This window comes from Leopardus geoffroyi, chromosome B2 (assembly GCF_018350155.1).
Source record: "Leopardus geoffroyi isolate Oge1 chromosome B2, O.geoffroyi_Oge1_pat1.0, whole genome shotgun sequence".
Classification (NCBI taxonomy): Eukaryota; Metazoa; Chordata; class Mammalia; order Carnivora; family Felidae; genus Leopardus; species Leopardus geoffroyi.
Window position 1 is genome coordinate 22,449,189 of NC_059332.1, and position 19,197 is coordinate 22,468,385.

The following is a 19,197-nucleotide window of genomic DNA, read 5'->3' on the forward strand; positions in this document are numbered from 1 at the left end:
TATAAAACCTACATGTAACTTCCTCCTGAGGCTTCAATAGGGTGATATATGTGAAGCATCCAGAGAAGCCTAAATCCCCTCAACCCCGACTGACCTCAGTCATTCACTGGAGTGGGCTTGACCATGAAGCTTAGGAAAACTTCAGAAATAGGCTGCAAAGGAAGAGGAGAATACCAGAACCATTAAAGGTCAGTCCCATTATCAGGATGGATACAAATGAGTAGCAGAAAAGTGCATGGTCAAAGGGACCCATTTTGTTGGTTAAACAGGATTATGAATTATAGAGCATGCAAATACTCCATCAGTTGGCAGCAGGTAAGGTTATGTTCTAGATCTTGGGCCTGGGAACAATGTCTACTCCAAGGGAATTGGCAATAACTAATTAGATTATCAGGACCTCAGCAAAGGCAGCCGGAGATTCAGCTAGGAGTCTAATCCAGGAGAGAACCAGAGTGGCCCAGAGTGAGCCAAAGGAGATTAGTCACATCCATGAGGCTGCTGTGGAGGCTGGAGGACAACCTAGAATTCAGTTGGCTCATGGCTGGTGGGAGGCTCAGCCCCAGCTTCACCACACGTCTACTGGGTGGCCGGTTGATGCATTCAAGTGGAAGGAACCATGACCCAATGGGTCTGTCTCTAGCACATCCCCATCTAGAGGCCTTATTTGCATCAGAACTTTTGGAATCAGCCCTTTGTCTTCTAACCACCATCCATTGAGAGAAGGAGAGCGTATGAATCAGGCAGGTGTTCTTACTGCTTCCTGATCAAGGTGGGAACTGGATCTGCCTCTCTGAAGAGTAAAACCTTTCCTCTCTTTTCCATCCTTTCAGTGAAATCCGGCCCAACTCCACTGTGCAATGGGAAGAAGTTTGTCGACCCTGGGTATCTGGCCCTCGGAAGCTGATAGCTAGCATGACCAGTGACTCCCTGAGACACGTGTATGGCGAGCTGGAGTTGCAGATTCAGAGACGACCTTCTGTGTAAATGCATAGGGGGCTAAGATGGACCCAGGCACTGAGCTCCTTGCAGCCTTGGCTAAGGAAATTCTAATGCAAAAAATAGCTCTTGCTTTAACTTAGGTGTGAAGACCCAGCCAGGATTGCATGGGGCTCCAAAGTGGAGATGCCATGTATTTCAAACACAACTTTTCAGTATGACTATTCAATATGGAAGTTAGTTTTTAATCACTCCACCTTCCAAAGAATTCTGAGCATTAGCTTTAATTAAGCTCTAATTAAGCTCTCATAGCTCATAAGAGTAAAAGTCATCATTTATCATCACAAATGGCTGCAGCTCCAAATATCAGAGGACTTCATTTAACAAGGGGATTTGCTCAATACCTGGCTTCATGTAAAACAAGACTCTGATCTCCCACTCAGCCTTTTGGAGGTAGTATACTCCCCAAAAGGGAAAGAAGCACATGATTTGGGCCCTAGAATTCTATTCCCCCTTTTTGGAATTAGATTCTACTCTCTGTGTCAGAATATTTTTCCCAGGAATTGAGTACAACATCATTTTTCTTCTTGGCAAAGCCAGGGCAAGGTCTTTCATGTTGCACCTGCAGCAAAGCAACTGCCTGCCAAATTTCACAGATTTACCTTCTGAGAAGATGTGGCCCCATATTAACAAATTGCATTTGTGGGAAACTTAATCACCTACGAGGAGGTAAGATAGCAGGTGCAATACTCAGATCTATTAAATAATGTAATTTTATGGTGAGTTCTATAGGAGGTGTCACACTGTGGCCTGATCAGCAGGAACCAATATCCCTTACTTTAACTCTTTTGGGACCACAATACTATAAAGTAACAAGGCTGATTTGGGACAGGGAGAATGATGAATTAATCTCCTTAATTAGTGATTATACTTCATGTGTCTCTCTGGGATCCTTTCCTTCACACAATAATGCAAGCCCAAGTACATTTTTAGAGATAGAATAAGCCCTAGAAGTTGGAGACTCTGGCAGATTTGGTGGACAGACATGTGGAAGGATGAGCAGCCACTAATTTCCTATTGTCCTTCATATCACTCATGTTGAGACATCAGCTCAGGACTTAAGCACTGAAAGGAATATGGACTCCATCTTGCAAATAGCCAGTGCTGCCACAGACCCAATGACAGAGGATGCTAACAACATTTGTATTATGCTCCAAGATTCCAACAGGCAAGGCTATCTACTATGGATTTGCAAGCCTGATTTATGGCCAAAATTACCCATCGATAATGCCTAAGGTGTGATTCTTAACAAAAACAAAAACAAAGTGGGAAAAGCCATAGTGGAATTTTCTGATCTATATAACCACATTTATAAGCCTTTGAGACTGTTCCCAGCACCAGGAATCCATGAAGAGTAGGGGTCACCTCTATAGTTGCATCATACCTAATTCTATTAAGTAATCTCCCAGCCTTCCAATACTCAATTTTAAAATGAAATGCATTTTGCTATACTGTTAAACTGGCTTCATAGAGTGTATTCTTATTAACTAGAGTGTAATCAAAGCTTCAAATAAAGTTCATCTGATTGTGTTTGCATCTTCACAGAAGTGAACACTTTGTTATTTTTTTAATTAATTTATTTATTTTTGAGAGAGTGAGAGGGGGAGGGGAAGAAAGAGAGAGAGGGAGAGAGAGAATCTCAAGCAGGCTGTGCACCGTCGGCACGGAGCCTGATGTGGGGCTCAAACTCACACACCATGAGATCATGACTTGAGCTGAAACAAAGAGTCGGACGCTTAACTGACTGAGCCACCCAGGTGCCGCCAGAACTGAACACTTTTAATTTTCAATACAACATACTACTCAATACAAGTGCTCAAGAAACTACCCTTCCTTAGCAGTAGATAACTGACTCTGCAAGGAAAACAAGCATCTCTCCTTTAAAGGAAATTACTTTAAAGGAAATTACTCATGTCAGTTAGCTTTCCTTACTGCTCTCTTTACATTTTATTAACCTCATTCACCAAAGGAGGAAGTATACGTATTTAGTTCAAAACCAGCTTCCAGAAACTGCAAAATCTCTGTAGATATTTTTTCATGAATGCTCTCCTGCATCATTATGGTGAATCAGCAGACAAACCAGCATGGATACCTATCATAATGAATACTTTTTTTGGTCTTAGAACAGAGGTGGAAAATATATGGCAAGTGTGTATGGGAGATCTTACATTCATGGCAAACATCACTGAATAATTGCAACTCAGATAAGACCTCAGAATTCTCCTCCACACTGTACTCCAGGCAGCTATTACCAACTGATTTAGAGTTGGCACTCAAAATAAAACCTATTCATCATGCCTAAGAGCCAGCCCATCCCCTCTGACAACTGGGATTCTACACTGTATAATAATGTTGCAGCTCTAAAAATCATTTTAGCGGTGGTAACAAGCAATGAATCTCAGCACCAGAGACTCTGAATTCTAGACTTTGCCTGTGCTAGTCCCCTGTGCTTCTGAACAAATCTTTATTTGTGTTTATAGCCTCAATAACCAAAGAAGGATAACAATACTTATGTTATCACAAGATTCTTCTGGGGGATATATCAAGCAAAACTTCACAACAACACATGTAAAACTATAGATAGATGGTAGACAATGAAATAGGTAGATAGGTAGATGATAGATAGATGATAGATGATAGAGAGATAGATAGATGATAGATAGATACATAGATAGAGATAGGAGAGATTGTATGAATACATATAATTACAAGTAATTTCACTTCATCAACCCCGTAAAAGAAGTAAATGTAATTATTTCCAGCCTGTTGTTGCAGAACCCAGAAAGGCCTAGGAAGCCATGAATCATGGTAAATCAAGGTACGGATAGGAGCAACCAGTGAAATCTACCCCTGGTTTACTATATTTTCTTTAAATATTTTGTCTCCCAAAGTTTTTAAGAATATTGAATTAAAATCCCAGGGTCATGGGATGGAGCCCCACTTAAGATTCATTCTCTCTCTCTCTCTCTCTCTCTCTCTGCCCCCCTTCCCCACTTGCACTCTCTCTTTAAAATAAATTTTTTTTAAAAAAGGTGAGAAAGGTAGCATGTCAAGGGAGCTGTCCATTTCAAAGACTGATACAAGTATATTACAGACAACTTCCTAGAAGCTGAAATTTGAGCAACCAAGTAATTACCATTGGTAGAGACTGACGAAGACCCAGGATCTTATTCTTAGGGCCATTCTCACTGTTGTCTTAAAGACAAACTCTCCAAGTGAGTCAACTGCTTCTACAGATACTCCTTCCCACCTTAGGACAACTGTTTCCTTTGTTTTCAGCATTTCAACTGTTTCACCTTCTTAAGTCTCTGTAGAAGAATGAAAACAAGATAACAAAAACATCTTTTGAGTATGTCTGTCAGAAATCTCTCTATAAAAACAAACACGTGAATAACTGAGAAGAAAAAAACAAAGACCTCCACTGCAGCAGGATGAGTGACTAAGAGACTGTGCTCACCTCAAGTGCCAGGAGTTACACTGAGCATTTTTTAGCTCCAAAGACAATAGACATTTTTTAAAAGATGCTTGGTCAGCTTGCTACTGATACAATTAGTGAACCCCCATTAATTTTCACACTAATCATTGTTCTAGGACTTAAGTAATTATTTAAGCAATGTTTCACCAGCCCTGAAACTAATTCAAACATAAGGGGTCCTAATAAGTATTTCCTATTAGTGAAAATAAGTACCCAAAATACAAAAAAAAAGCATACTTTCCTCTTCTTTTTGGTTTGAGCAAGCTTAGACAGTGAGGAAACATAACATGAAAAATAATTATAATCAGACTTAGAGTTTGTTACCTAAAAATTGTAGATTATAGAATACCATAAAATTGTCATCACTGCTCTTATTGAGTGGTGGTGTCCACCTTCCCTCCCCTCAACTCTAGGTGGTCTCTATGATTACTTTGACTGATAGAATGTGGTAGAAACAATGCTACCAGTTATATGGCCCAGGCCTTGGGAGACAGGTGGCTTTCATTTCGTCATTCCTGAAATCCTTTCCATAGAAGACCTGAGCTGCCATGTAAAAGCTCAACTACTTTGAGACTGCCATCCTAGAGAAACTACATTCAATGCTCTGGTCAACCATCATAGATGAACTCAGCCTTCCAGCAACCTCCACCAAAGCACCAGACAAGATAATGAAGCCATCTTAGCCCCCACCCCCATCCCAGACCAACTCATCCACTAGCAGAGTGCCACTGAGTAACCTCAGTCACTTAGAGCAGAATAATCACTCTGCCAAGCCTTGCCCAAATTCCTGACTCATCAAATCATGAAAGATGACAAAATGGTTGTTGTTTTACATCACTGAATTTGAGGTTATCTGCAATGCAGTAAGATGAAACCAGAGCACTTAACCCAACAATCTCAGAAAGGAGAGCAATTTACTGATTAACAGCTTTTTTTTGATTTGGGGAAATGCTATGTTTTTGAACTTCATCTTTTCTTTCCAAAAATATATAGTGATATATAGTTTGCTGTTACTCAACAGCTTCCATGTATTGCAAGAGACCTAAACATGTATTCTTCCAAGTTTAATAATTTAAATATTGCCAGTTCCTTCAACTCTTCCTTTTAAGCTATGGTTTTCTGGGACCTTCATCAGCTTCATCAAGGATTGGTTAGATGCTGTAACTTGAAGATGAGAGAGAAGGCACAACAAAAAGGCTGATACTGCTCTCTCGCAGCGACTTAGGAAGTAGGACCATTCCACTAAGAACCTCAAAGAGCAGGTCAAATCCTCTACTACCCCCATAAACCCAGCCTCCCCATGAGCTGAAGTACCAGGAAACTGGTCATGAACCTACATGCCATTGTTTTCTCCTTGAATGTTCAAAAATGCCTTGATTTGCATATAGGTCTACACTGATTTAGCTCTAAACTACTTGAAACAAAATGGAATGAAATAATTTATTTTTCTATTAGTTATACCTAAACCCAAAATTTGTGGCTACTATTACAGGTAAGCTGGATAATGGCCTGAAACCTGAAGTTTCTGGTTAAAGATGAGAAACTAGCCAATTGATGTTAGAGCAGTCTTACCCTCTAGAAATGTGTCCTCAGCACTCACTAGTGGCGATAATGAGTAGCTATCCTCCTGCCCAACCTCTCATCTACAAGGGCCTTTCTGCCACAGTGACACTCCCCATTTTTGTGCTGTCTTTCACCAAAACATCCAAAACCCACAGAAGGCCTATATCCAGGTGGCTCCCTGAGATCCCTGACAGAAGGCACTGAGAGTAGTCAATCCCTGTTGTTCTTGCCCATGCTCATCAATACCACACAGCCCTCAGAAAGCAGAGGGGCACCTGCTTTTCCATTCTATACCTTTTCCTCAAAAGAGAGATTCCTAAGCTTAGTAGAGCATCCCTTCATATCGCAAACCATGACATTTAATATGGATTGTGAATAGTTCCCTACCATAATGACATTGATCACTTTTCCTTTACTGTTTCTGGGGTAGTTTCTTAAGGCTAAGGTGACCCATATTTCAGATTTGGACAACTATATCATCTGGGGATTTTCAAGTGAGTTGTTCACCCTCCCACCAAGTATTCCCCTACCCAAACCATGCCTGTCTAGGCTGAAGTGCCCATGGTATTAGCCTGGTGTTGCCAAACTTGATTTTTATACATCTCTTTTGGTATAGACACAAGGCCAAGCTTATGAGTATTTTTTCTTTTGTCTTGGCTATAACCATGAATTCAAAAAATATGACTCTAATAAAAGAATCTGCCTTTTATGCTGGTAATTAAAATGCTAGGTATCTTCAATAACATTCTAATTAACTTTATTGAGTATACAATGCTAAAAGCCCATATAGATCAACAAAGTGTTATTACTGATATAAAATTGAAAAATAGGTGTAATACAGCAAAATCTCTATGTTGAAAAACAATAGGCTTCCATGATATCTTCACTAGTAATGTTAAGCAGAAAGTGACAGCTATTATCTGGGAAAGGTATGATAAAAAAAAATAAATAAATAAAAGCATGGGCTCACCTAAATAACCCAAATAGTGAAAATATAATATAAAAGTACTCTACTTCCATCATTTCTTTTCGTTAATCCTGCTTATCTCCAAAAAAAAAATCTAATTTAAACAGAGACACGGTATCTATGTATCCTAACTTGTGCTTAATATTTTGTTCTGTTAGTACTCATTATATGTAAAATAATAACACATAATGAAATCCTGGCTATATGTTGCTTTTCAAAAATTAATACATTAGATAATTAGGTATCCAAAAGGTTACCTTCACTGTTATTATTTTTTCATTGGTGTTATTACTAATAAAACATGCTGTTTATATCCCATGGCACCCTTGGTCCTGTGCTGAATTGAGCAGCAGTGGAGAGTCCTGCCCTGCCAAAAATAGTGACTGATCCAGGGTTCTTCTGGTGACAATGTAGAATTTGAAAAACTACTTGGCAGTATCTACTAAATCCGAATACGTGTTGCGACCCAGTAATTCAACTCCTAGGTATATTTCTGATAGAAATATGTACATATATTTATCAAAAGATAAGACCATTTAAGAATGTTCGTAACATTCAAAATAATCAAAACATTTTTCAGGAATCCAGATGATCCTTAACTGGGTACTCCGGCTTGGGATTTCTCATGAGGTAGCAGTCAAGGTTAGCCAGGACTGTGGTCTCATCTGAAGATTGCTCTCAGCTGTCAGCTGCCAGTTCTCTGCAGACTGGTGCACCAAGGACTCGGTTCCTTGCTGGCTGTGAGCTGGTGGCCTCTCCCAGTTCCTTGTCCTGCCGGCCTCACCATAGAGCAGCTCACAAGTTGACACTGGGCTTGCATCACAATGAGGAGTCAAGAGAGCAAGACAGAAGCTAAAATCTTTTTGTGACCTAACCTCAGAAATGACACCCATCATTTTTGTCATACTCTGTTAAAAATGAGTCACTGAGTCGAGCCCTACAGTCAACAGAAATGAATTACACAGGGCATGAATATTAAGATGTGGGAATCATTGGGGGATATCTTAGTTATTCCTCAAGGAAATTTGAGTTAAAAAAATTGTTCTTAGAAGTGCTAAGATGAAGTCATACGTTTTTGGTTTTATGTTGCCCTCCTTCCAAGGCCTAAGAAGCTATCCATGCATACTAAGTGACTTCCAATTAAGTTTTTTGAGGGTCTTTCCTCCATAACAGAAGACATCAAGCTTGGGGATTTACTTCTTGAAAGGCCACCATCTGACCAGAACGAAACGAGCCTCTTTGACCAACTAGTCTAGTTCTCTAGCTAAGAGAGTAATATCTGGATGCCAGAGAAGGAGGAGTTGGTGTTTTCACTTCAATACCACATAGAAACAGAATGCAAAAAAAAGCCAACAGTCTTCACCATTGATATTCAGGCTACCTCAGCTAGGGTTCACCTTGTTGTATTTAAAAGCCAGTAAATGCAGCAGAGATTGTGTGGCAGACCATATGTTAACACATGGAGAAATAATACCCTTTAATCTTAAAGTTGATTATCTCTTTCCATCTCTGCTGTGCCTTGGCATGGCTTCCCCTGACAATTTCTACCAAATGTTGAAAGAAGTTGTAGTATCTGGCTGACCCATCACGATGATTTCCTTTGCCAAAAATGACTAACAGTTTCAAATGACTAAAATAGATCCCATTTAGGCAAGCATCCACTTTTCAACTTATAAAAGGTCTGTGGTTCTGGTGTATACATCGCTATGTACCTGGTCCAGAATAGTCTGTCAGTAAGCGTTGTTGAATGAATGAATGGTCATAATGGCCACCTAACGGAGCAGGGAAAGTGTTACTCTCCCTGGTACTTATAGTTCAGGTTGGTCCTGTCATTTTGGTTACTCTCATTCAAGTATTTCCCATATGCCACTAAAATCCCAAAGCACTTTGTCTCCAGGCAATTTGTTTCCTTTTTACCATTCTACCCCCTAGAGTTGGCCTAAGAATTAAAGCCTAAATAATATAAAAAGGAATGGGAGTCGAGATGGGGCAAGAATGACAACTCCATCACTGAACACAGCTCATTTGAACAAAACCTACTGACTTTCTGCTTCTCCTTGGAAATGGAACATCCTGAAACATTTAACCTGAATTATCCTAACCAAATTTTCCCAGAACCCTAGCTCCTCTTTTCCCATGACAAACACCCTCAAAAAAAGTCAGAGAGTCAGAAATAGGCTTTTTCTCTGCTCAGACTACTGCCAACGTGATTTTAAACAATTCTGCAGATAACATTAGTCACTCTAGAGCACCTTTGGTTGCTGAGATTGGGATTCAGGGTGAGGCTGGGTTTAGGGAACTTACAGGTGAAGACAACAGAAAGGAAAGAAGCTAAGCTTTTATTTTCTATCTCCAAACTGGATACCACATGCTGACCTTCCCACAAATACAGCTCTCACCATGGACTAAACAACCACCCAAGGTAGTGAGTCCTCAACCTGGACACGCCGAAGCAAAGGTCTGGTGGCAGCCCATCTGTTGGGGTTGGTTTCATGAGATTCTGCACTAGACAAGAGAATAGAGAAGATGATTTCTAGAATCACTTCCAAGTCTAGGGATCTATCATTTTAAGACTGCATTTTCTATAATACCTAACACTTCCACATCAACACAGTCAGCTGAAACACTCAGTGTGTCATTCAATCATTCTGTGACCAAGATGGCTATCATGAATTGTGCTTGCAGCATGTGTCCATAAACAAGAATTTTGCTACCTCACTCATAATTCATAACTGGAGCCTCCTGAGTATGCCATTGTAGCCAACTGTGTTTATCAGATAAGGACAACATGCTCTTGGACTGCTAGTAATGAAAATGTAGAAGTAACAAGAGTTAGAGACTTCCCAATTTATTAGCTAGGTTCCCAGGCTTTTTCCACAGCACGTGAGGCCCAATTTTTAATGATAATAGCCTTCCAATTAACAACCATGGAATATTAGTTAAAGCAGGTTAAAATAGAGGTCTATAAGGAAATTGATGTTAAGGACTGGGCAATTAATAACAATTCAGGTTCCAAAAATGTTAACTATATCAGTAGTTTGGAGGAGTTCAAATTTTCAAGAAATACTACATACATATGGAGGCATAAATTCATTGAAAAGCGTGTGGTACTCTGCGTTGTACAGACCCATTGCTAGCTAGCTACCATCCAGAATGTGAATAAGCTTTGAGATAGCTGGGAATCAGAAGACAGGTCTGGGAGGAAAAACTATCAGCAGCAAGACAACTGAACAGCATAGGATGAGATGGAAGCTAATCTTCCCTCGAAGCTGGCTGGGAAAGGGACTCCTCCTTTAACATGGAAATGTTAGGGACCTCTGGGTAGGAAGAGTAGGCTAAAGTGGTGGGCCAGAATGAATACAACAGTGAAGGATCTGGGCCCAATGGTGGGCCCTACAAAATAAGGAGAGAGAACATTTAAAGGAGTTACCAAATTATTGCCTACTTCACAGGTCCACATACACTTAATACTGCTGTTCCTTTCCTCCAAACCCCCCTCCAAGAATTAACCAATTTGCTCATTCATTGGCCTTGGACCTTGGGGATATTGTTTCTCTTACTTTATCCACCAGGGAGTGGTAAAAGTCTTCTACAGTGCAGATCCGACTGGACTGTTAACTATGAAGTCTCAGCCTTTCCGTCTATAACACTACTTAAAGTAGAAAATTTCATAGAAAATTGGGATTGTCTGTTCTGTAAATAATCAGGCATTAAGGGCTGATGATATAATTGCCACTTTCTGTGTCCCTCATCTTAACAGACCACAGGAAAGCAGCCCTGGAAGAGTAGCATTCAAACTCCACTCTTGTGGAGTAATTTTCCTGGGAAAGTAATTTAAACTTCATGTTCCTGAGTAATTTTCAGGGAAAGAAAAAGCCTATAATTCCAGATATAGAGATGTCTCATTTAGAGTGAAATGTAGATGTCTGTTATTTCCAAATTCTTAGGGCATTAAATGCACGAAAACTATGCTTTCAGGAAAATCTGAATTAACAAAAATGATGCTGTGAGAAAAGGGAAATTTCACGTCTCAAAAGACCAAGTGCTGACACCATATATCCTGTTAGTAAGTGCATTGGTCCTTGTCCTAAGAAAGGGTGGGAGAGGCTGAGCAGACTGGGAACTGACACACCATGACTGAACACCACTTCTTTTTTTATTTTTTTGAAGGTTAAGATTTCAATTTTTTTTCTATTTTAATTTATTTGTTTAAATTCAGGTTAGCTAACATACCGTGTAGTATTGGTTTCAGAAGTAGAACCCAGTGATTCATCAACATTACTTCCATATAACACCCAGTGTTCATCACAAGTGCCCTTCTTAATGCCTATCACCCATTTAACCTATCCCCTCCCACCTACAGGCCAGCAACCCTCAGTTTTTTCTCTGTATTTACGAGTCTCTTATTGTTTGTCTCCCTCTCTGTTTTTACCTTATCTTTCCTTCACTTACCCTATGTTTACCTATCATGTTTCTTAAATTCCACGTATGAGTGAAATCATACGATATTTGTCTTTCTCTGACTGACTCATTTTGGTTAGCATAATATAGTCTAGTTCCATCCGTGTTGTTGTAAATGGCAAAATTTCATTCTTTTTGATAGCGCAGTAGTATTCCATTGTGTGTGTGTGTGTGTGTGTATGTGTGTGTGTGTGTGTGTATACACCACATTTTCTTTATCCATTCATCAGCTAATGAACATTTGGGCTCTTTCCATAATTTGGTTATAGTTGATAGTGCTGCTATAAACATTGGGGTGCATGTGCCCCTTTGAATTAGCCTTTTTGTATCCTTTAGATAAGTACCTAGTAGTGCTATTGCTGGGTCATAGGGTAGTTCTGTTTTTAATTTTCTGAAGAGCCTCTGTACTGTTTCCAGAGTGGTTCCACCAGTTTGCATTCCCAACAGTGCAAAAGGGTTCCCCTTACTCCACATCCTCACCAACATCTGTTGTTTCCTGAGTTGTTCAGTTTAGCCATTCTGAAGGGTGTGAGGTGGTATCTCATTGTGGTTTTGATTTGTATTTCCCTGATGATGAGTGATGTATGTTAAGGATTTTTTCATGTGTCTGTTAGCCATCTGGATGTATCTATTCATGTCTTCTGCCTAGTCATTCACTGGATTATTTGTTTTTGGGGGGTGTTGAGTTTGTTAAGTTCTTTATAGATTTTGGACACTAACCCTTTGTCAAATATGTCATTTTCATAGACTTCATCTCAAATTCTCAGTAACTCTCTCCCCTTGCCTTCTCCTGGCCTCAGGGAAAGTTTACAGCATCTTTGTCTCCCCTATGCATCCTTTCTCTACCTTGACTCCTTTGCATATGCATGTGAAAACCATTAGATTTTGGAATTGTAGGAAAAGATAATGAAAGTAGATGCATGGCCTCATTATGGCTGATCCTTAAATGGATCCAAATTGAAATGTGGGCAGTGCTGAGCCAAAAGCAATATCAACTACAGAACTCATCCAAAGGATTCTAGATTTGGATACTAAAGAAACTTAAGATAAATACAATAGTTTTTCTCTCTCAGAATATCATGAGTTTTAAAGAAGAGGTAATACACGTGCAAACAATAGCATAGAAATAAGAATAGCTTGAAGTCAACACGGTCACATCTCAAAAACAATATTTATGTGAAAGCAAGTTACAGAATAAGCTATATATTATAACTCTTAATTAAAAGTTAAGACCTTTCAAAGTAAACTCTACTTTGCATATGGCTGCATATCCATGTAATACACATGTGAAGCATTCATGAGTAACATGCACACCAATTTAAAGGCTGTGATTATCACTAGCAGAGATCAGAGAGAGAGACATAAAGAATTTCAATTTGGGTTGTGGGTACACAGATTTCCCAGACTATATATTTCTGTATATTTGAAATATCATAATAAACAGATCATTTCAAAATTTTATAAAAAACAATAGCCTTTCTTTCTAAAGACACAGTCACTCTTAGCAAGACCTAATTTCATTGATTTTTATGATAATTTCCTTTTAATTCTATTTCAATTCTTTGTCTCATATATGAAGAGAAAGGAAAGATATGAAAAAGGTGAGTGAAAAGCTATTTCAAATTTAAATAATAAAGAAATGCTTTTCGATAATCTCTTGATGGTCTGGGTGGCCTACTCTATAAACCAATAGTGATGATTTCATTATATCTTAGTTGCTGGAATGCAATATCATTTTAGTCTTAAAAGGCTAAATCATTTTCTGCTCTTTGTAAGTATTCATGTCAAGGACATAGGCACTAAATTCTAAGGCTTACAAGTGCAAAGTTACACTTCCTGATTTGCAAAATAAATTATCTTTCTCATTGAATCACTTATGCCAGGCTTAATTAACCATTTAGTAATGTCATCCAGATAAGATTTAGCTAATTCATATGATTTGTCTAACTTCCTATTTTTTTAATATTTATTTTTGAGCGAGCGAGACAGAGAGCATGCAAAGAGGAAGGGACAGAGAGAGAGGGAAACCTAGAATCTGAAGCAAGCTCCAGGCTCTGAGCTGTCAGCACAGAGCCTGATATGGGGCTCAAACTCACAAACTGCAAGATCATGACCTGAGCCAAAGTCAGATGCTTAACTGACTGAGCTACCCAGGAACCCCTGATTTGTCTAACTTCTATGTTTTCCACATCATCTATACAATGCTTTATATGTATCAATTTCTCAATTAAATGTAAGTTGAATTTAATTTCATGTTTATTTGTTAAACAGGTTCATAATCCATATGAAAAAGACTGTTTAAACTCTCCTCCTTTACATCAAACTAGAAACAAGGCTTTTTTAGTTCTCTTTCTTTATATTCCTCTCAAAAGCTATGGATTAATGAGAATAAAAACCATTTAAGGTCAGATTTTCATGGTGTGTCAAAGTGGCAAAGCCCAGGAAATATAAGATGAAGGTGGTTCCAATGATGTGTGTGTGAAGAACAGAGACCCTACTGCAGCCCTTGCGCAGGCAGATTGACCAGAAAGCTAACGAAGCTTATGTTTCTTCAAGCCTTTCCAAAGCCCTGGAGGGGTCCTGGCTTGATTGTCATATGGTCATAAATATTACAAAATTTGCAAAAGGAAAGATATTTTAACAACAATCAATGAAATTAGCAGTTTTCCCTCTGTCACACCTCTCTTTGTGTTAGGTGGCATTGGACCATTCAAGGCATTTTGTGGATGCAGATAAGGGAACGATGAATTGAGAATAGATCCACTCTGTATTTAGTTGGGATACATTTGTGTGGTTCACTTCCCTTTTGTGTATAGGAAATTTATTGCTAGTTGTCTCAACATGAGAATGGTTTCCAGGAATATTGCTATCTCTTCCTCACAAAAGGTGCGGGGAACAGAAATATGCTGTGGTATGACTGTGACTTAGGGTGTTTCTCACTGGAAGTATGTGGGAGAAACGAGGTTTCAAATGTAAACAGCTGGAAGCTAGTCTGTGTATTTATAAACTAAGAATTCACTCCCTATCAATAACAAATGAAAAAAAACTGTTCTATCAGATATACACTAAATAATACAGCATATATAACTTTAAATATACCATGTCTGTCTTTGGGGGGAGGACAATGTAAAATAATATTTTGGTTTTTTTTTTAGGTTACAGCACATAAGCAATTACATCAGCATGTGGACTCACATGTTTTATGCATCCCAAAATATCAGATCACATCTTAGTAAATTTGATATGCCTAAACGTAGCAAAGTCTGATAGTTCCAGATGAAGTACCATGAAAATGTTCACTGATGCAATGAAACAGGCTGAAAAAACAAGTATTCCAGTGACAAACTCTTATGCATGTTCACCCATAAGTCATAATGTATGTCATAATAGTAATTTGACTACACAATTATGCTTCTAGGTGTAACATGGGAGTAATTTTAAAATGCATTCAAATCGCACTTGTTCATGCCCTACTACCAGATAAATTTTGAGATATTTTCAAAATTCTAGATCATACTAAGATTCAAATGTGACTAGAAGGAAGAATCCTAGTGGGAGCCAAAAAGTAAACTAAAAGACAGAACACTTGTAGAAGTTTCAAAATGTAAAAACCTTCTTCAAGCATTTCTGTTTGCCTTGCCTCTTCCTATCATTCTTTCTTCCAGAATAATTCAAACAAAATACCTTTAGATGGGGCCAAGCAAAGTGGTGGGGTGACAACATCCCAGCAGAGGGTGTTGCAACCCAGGCAAATTGAAGAGGGGACCCATCTGGGGGGTGGTGGTAATACAACATGGGCTGTCAGAGCCTGAATGAGGTGAGAGAGAGGTTCTCATAGGATGGGATAATGACAGCAATCAGGGAAATAGTATCAGAGCCCAAACAGGGTGAGGGGCAGTCTTTATAGGAGTATGGCATCGGCCCAGCACAGACTGTTGGATCCAGAACCAGGTGAAGAAGGAGGAGGAGGAGGAGGAGGAGGAGAAATAGAAGGTGTCCATGTAATGGGAGGGCGGTGATATCAGCAGCCTGGCATGGGCCAGTGAAACCCAAACTAGGTGGGAAAGTAGCACAGTGCAGGTTGTCAAAGCCCAAAGTCAAGTACGGAAGGCATCCTCATTGGAAATAGTGGTAGGCAGCCCAAGGCAGAGTATTAGAGCCCAAGCGAGGTAGGTGAAGTGTCTTTGTGGCAGAAGAGATGGATGGATGCCGGCCAGTATTGGTGACAGGAGACTGTTAAATAATTATATTGCAGATAGTTACAAATATGAAAAGGAAAAACACTAGAATGTTTTCAACACCCTGTAGTGTTAAATTGAAATTGTAAGTGTTGATGTGACCTCACATGATAGATACATAGATAGATATATAGATGATGATGATAGATAGATAGATAGAAGGATAGATAGATAAAAATATGTGTATTATGTCTATAATGTACATACATGCTTACATTCCCTCATTCTGTGCAGTGTTACTGATACCTAATAGCAATGAACACACCTGACATACACATCATGGTGTCTAAATACCATTTTCCACAGAAGGGAACAAAGACTTCTTAGAAAAATGGCTAATTCTAGGGCTGGGACAGGGAAAATACAAGATGAGCCTGGATTATCTTGTGGCAGAAAAATTGGGAAGTACTCAAAGAATGGTGGGAATATGTAAATAGGACACAAAAGCCAGCTTGAGGGGACAACCACTGACTAAAGCTAAGAACAATTTTAGCACTGGAATAAATAATAGTAACAGATTATAACTGATTGAATAAACAATGGGTCTTTGCTAATATAAATAAATAAACGGAAGTGTCTATCTTATACCAACTCATGAATGTAAAAAAAAATAGTTGAATTAGAAACTAACCATTTAAACATTATGCTAAGTGAAATAAGCCAGACAAAGAAGAACAAATACTAGAGGCACCTGGGTGGCTCAGTTGGTTAAGCAGCCAGCTCTTGACTTTGCCTCAGGTCATAATCCCAGGGTTGTGAGATCAAGCCCTGCATTGGGCTCCATGCTGAGTGTGGAGCCTGCTTAAGATATATGTGTGTGTGTGTGCACGCATTAATAACTTTCTTGTTCACCAAAGAATCAAAATAGATGCTCCTTATCATTAAGTAGTATAATAGATAAGAACTCAGTATTTCAATATTGGTGAATGGTGTTTAACTTGGAAAAGCATCATATTTTATGTCAATATTTAAAATCATATTTTCATTGGGGTGCCTGGGTGGCTCAGTTGGTTAAGCATCTATCTTTGGCTCATGACCCGTGAGTTCAAGCCGCACATTGGGCTTTGCACTGACAGTGCAAAGCCTGCTTGGGATTCTCATTCCCTCTCTCTCTCTCTCTCTCTCCCTTTGCCCATCCCCTACTATCTCTCTCAAAAAAGAAGAGGAAGAAGGAGAAGAAGAAGAAGGAGGAGGAGGAGAAATATTACATGATACTATTTATAGGAGGAATCTAAAATAGTCAAACTGGTAGAAACAGAGAGTTGAATGGCGGTTGCCAAAGCCTGGGAGGAGAGCAAAACAGGGATGTAGTAGTCAAAAGATACAAAGTTTCAGTTATGTAAGAATAAGTAAGTCCTAGAGATCTCCTATACAGCATAGCACCTATAGTAAATAATATTTTATTTATACTTAAATATTTGCTAAGGGGGTAGATCTTATATTAGGTGATCTTGTCACACACACACACACATACATGTAATAAATAAAGAGGATGGGAGGAAACTTTTAGAGGTGATGGATGTGTGATGGCATAGATTGTGATGATTGTTTGATGGTTGTATACTGTCTCTAAACTCACCAAGTTATATACATTAAATATGCAGAGATTTTTGCACATCAATACCTCAATAAAGTGTTTTTTTTTAATTTAAGAAAATAACCACTTAACAAACATCATAGTTCATTTAGTCAAGAAATATCAACGGATAATAAAACTAGTAGGTGAAAGTTTGACAACAAATGGGATAGTTAAATAGTCTCCCAAAATTTCCCCCACAAAGCATGTATTAATTACAAAAGGAAAAAAGGTAACATGGCAGAAACCTGGCAGACACTACCAATAATGGGATAAATCAAAATCATGTGCCACTTAATATAACACAACGAGAAAAAAGCAGCATGATTACTGTGATACTGTTGTCATAGATGCATAACCTGAATATAATCATGAAGGAATATTGGCGGTATCTAAAGGAACACTTTCAAAATAATGGGTTCATAATCACCAAAGATGTCTTGATCATGAAAAAAAAAAGTTAGAGAGGGAGGGAGCCAAACCATAAGAGACTCTTAAAAACTGAGAACAATCTGAGGGTTGATGGAGGGTAGGTGATGGGCATTGAAGAGGGCACCTGTTGGGATGAGAACTGGGTGTTGTATGGAAACCAATTTGACAATAAATTTCATATTAAAAAAATAATAATAAAATAAAATGAGTAGGTAAAAAAAAACAAAAAACAAAAAAAAAAAAAAAAAAAACAAGGAGAGAGTGAAGAACTGCTCCAGATTGAAAGACTCTAAAGACATGATCCTTTAATCATAAAACACATTATTGGGATCAATGTAGAATTTGAAGGGGATCTGAGAATTAGATAATAATGATATGTCAATATTAAGTTTGTGGTATTGATGGTTCTATTACAGTCATGTAGATAAATGTCTTTGTTTGAAAGAAATGTATTCTAAAGTGTTCAGACAGTGATGAGGTATCATATCAGCAGTTTACTTTGAAAAGGTTGGGGAAGGAAAGTTTCTGCATTGTACTTTCAAGTTTTTTATAAGTTTGAAATTATGTCAAACTATAGAAAAAATGTCAAAAACTCTTTGTTATTACAATGGAAAAAAACTATGATAATCAATTTTAGAAATATAAGGAAAATAATAATAGTCAAGAATATATAAACAATAAAAATGGCAGGCAAAAAATAAATATGAGAATCAGTACACTCACAACCAGGAAACAAAATTTGTAAATAATTACAGGGGTGCTCAGTGGCTAAGTCAGTAAAACATCTGACTCTTGATTTTGGTTCTGGTCATGATCTCACAGTTCCTGAGTTGGAGCCTTACATCGGGCTATGCACTGACAGTGCAGAGCCTGCATGGGATTCTCTGTCTCTCCCTCTCTCCCTGCCCCTCCCCCACTTGCGCTCACTCTCTCTCTCTCTCTCAAAATAAATAAACCTTAAAAAATAATAAAAATAAAAAATAAAAATAAAAATAAATAAAACAAATAGAAAATGATAGGAATACTTAATAATACATGCAATTTTACACTCAGCAGAGCATGTATGGAAGTCAGTGGCAGCTTCATTTGATGAATTTGTTGATTTTGATTTGTATGGTGTTCTTTCCAAATGACCTGTTATAGTGAGAAATAATTTCATTTGACATTCCTTTTTTTTTTTAATTTTTTTTTTCAACGTTTATTTATTTTTGGGACAGAGAGAGACAGAGCATGAACGGGGGAGGGGCAGAGAGAGAGGGAGACACAGAATCGGAAACAGGCCCCAGGCTCTGAGCCATCAGCCCAGAGCCTGACGCGGGGCTCGAACTCACGGACCGCGAGATCGTGACCTGGCTGAAGTCGGACGCCTAACCGACCGCGCCACCCAGGCGCGCCATGACATTCTTTATTAAAAGACAGTTTGATTATTAAAATCATGTATACCATACTGTTTAGTGAAGAATTGACCTCGCCCTAAGAGAGGTCTGAT

General features: G+C 38.6%; 1 protein-coding gene across 1 annotated transcript in view; it reads left to right on the plus strand.

Annotated features, from left to right (window-relative positions):
- Nucleotides 1–2,538, plus strand: part of F13A1 (coagulation factor XIII A chain) — a 164,415-nt gene extending 161,877 nt beyond the window's left edge. Inside the window, exon 15 of the mRNA XM_045497495.1 lies at nt 831–2,538. Coding sequence (XP_045353451.1) covers nt 831–984 — 154 coding nt within the window. The 3' untranslated portion in view covers nt 985–2,538. The remainder of the gene's footprint in view (nt 1–830) is intronic.
- Nucleotides 2,539–19,197: the final 16,659 nt, after the last annotated feature.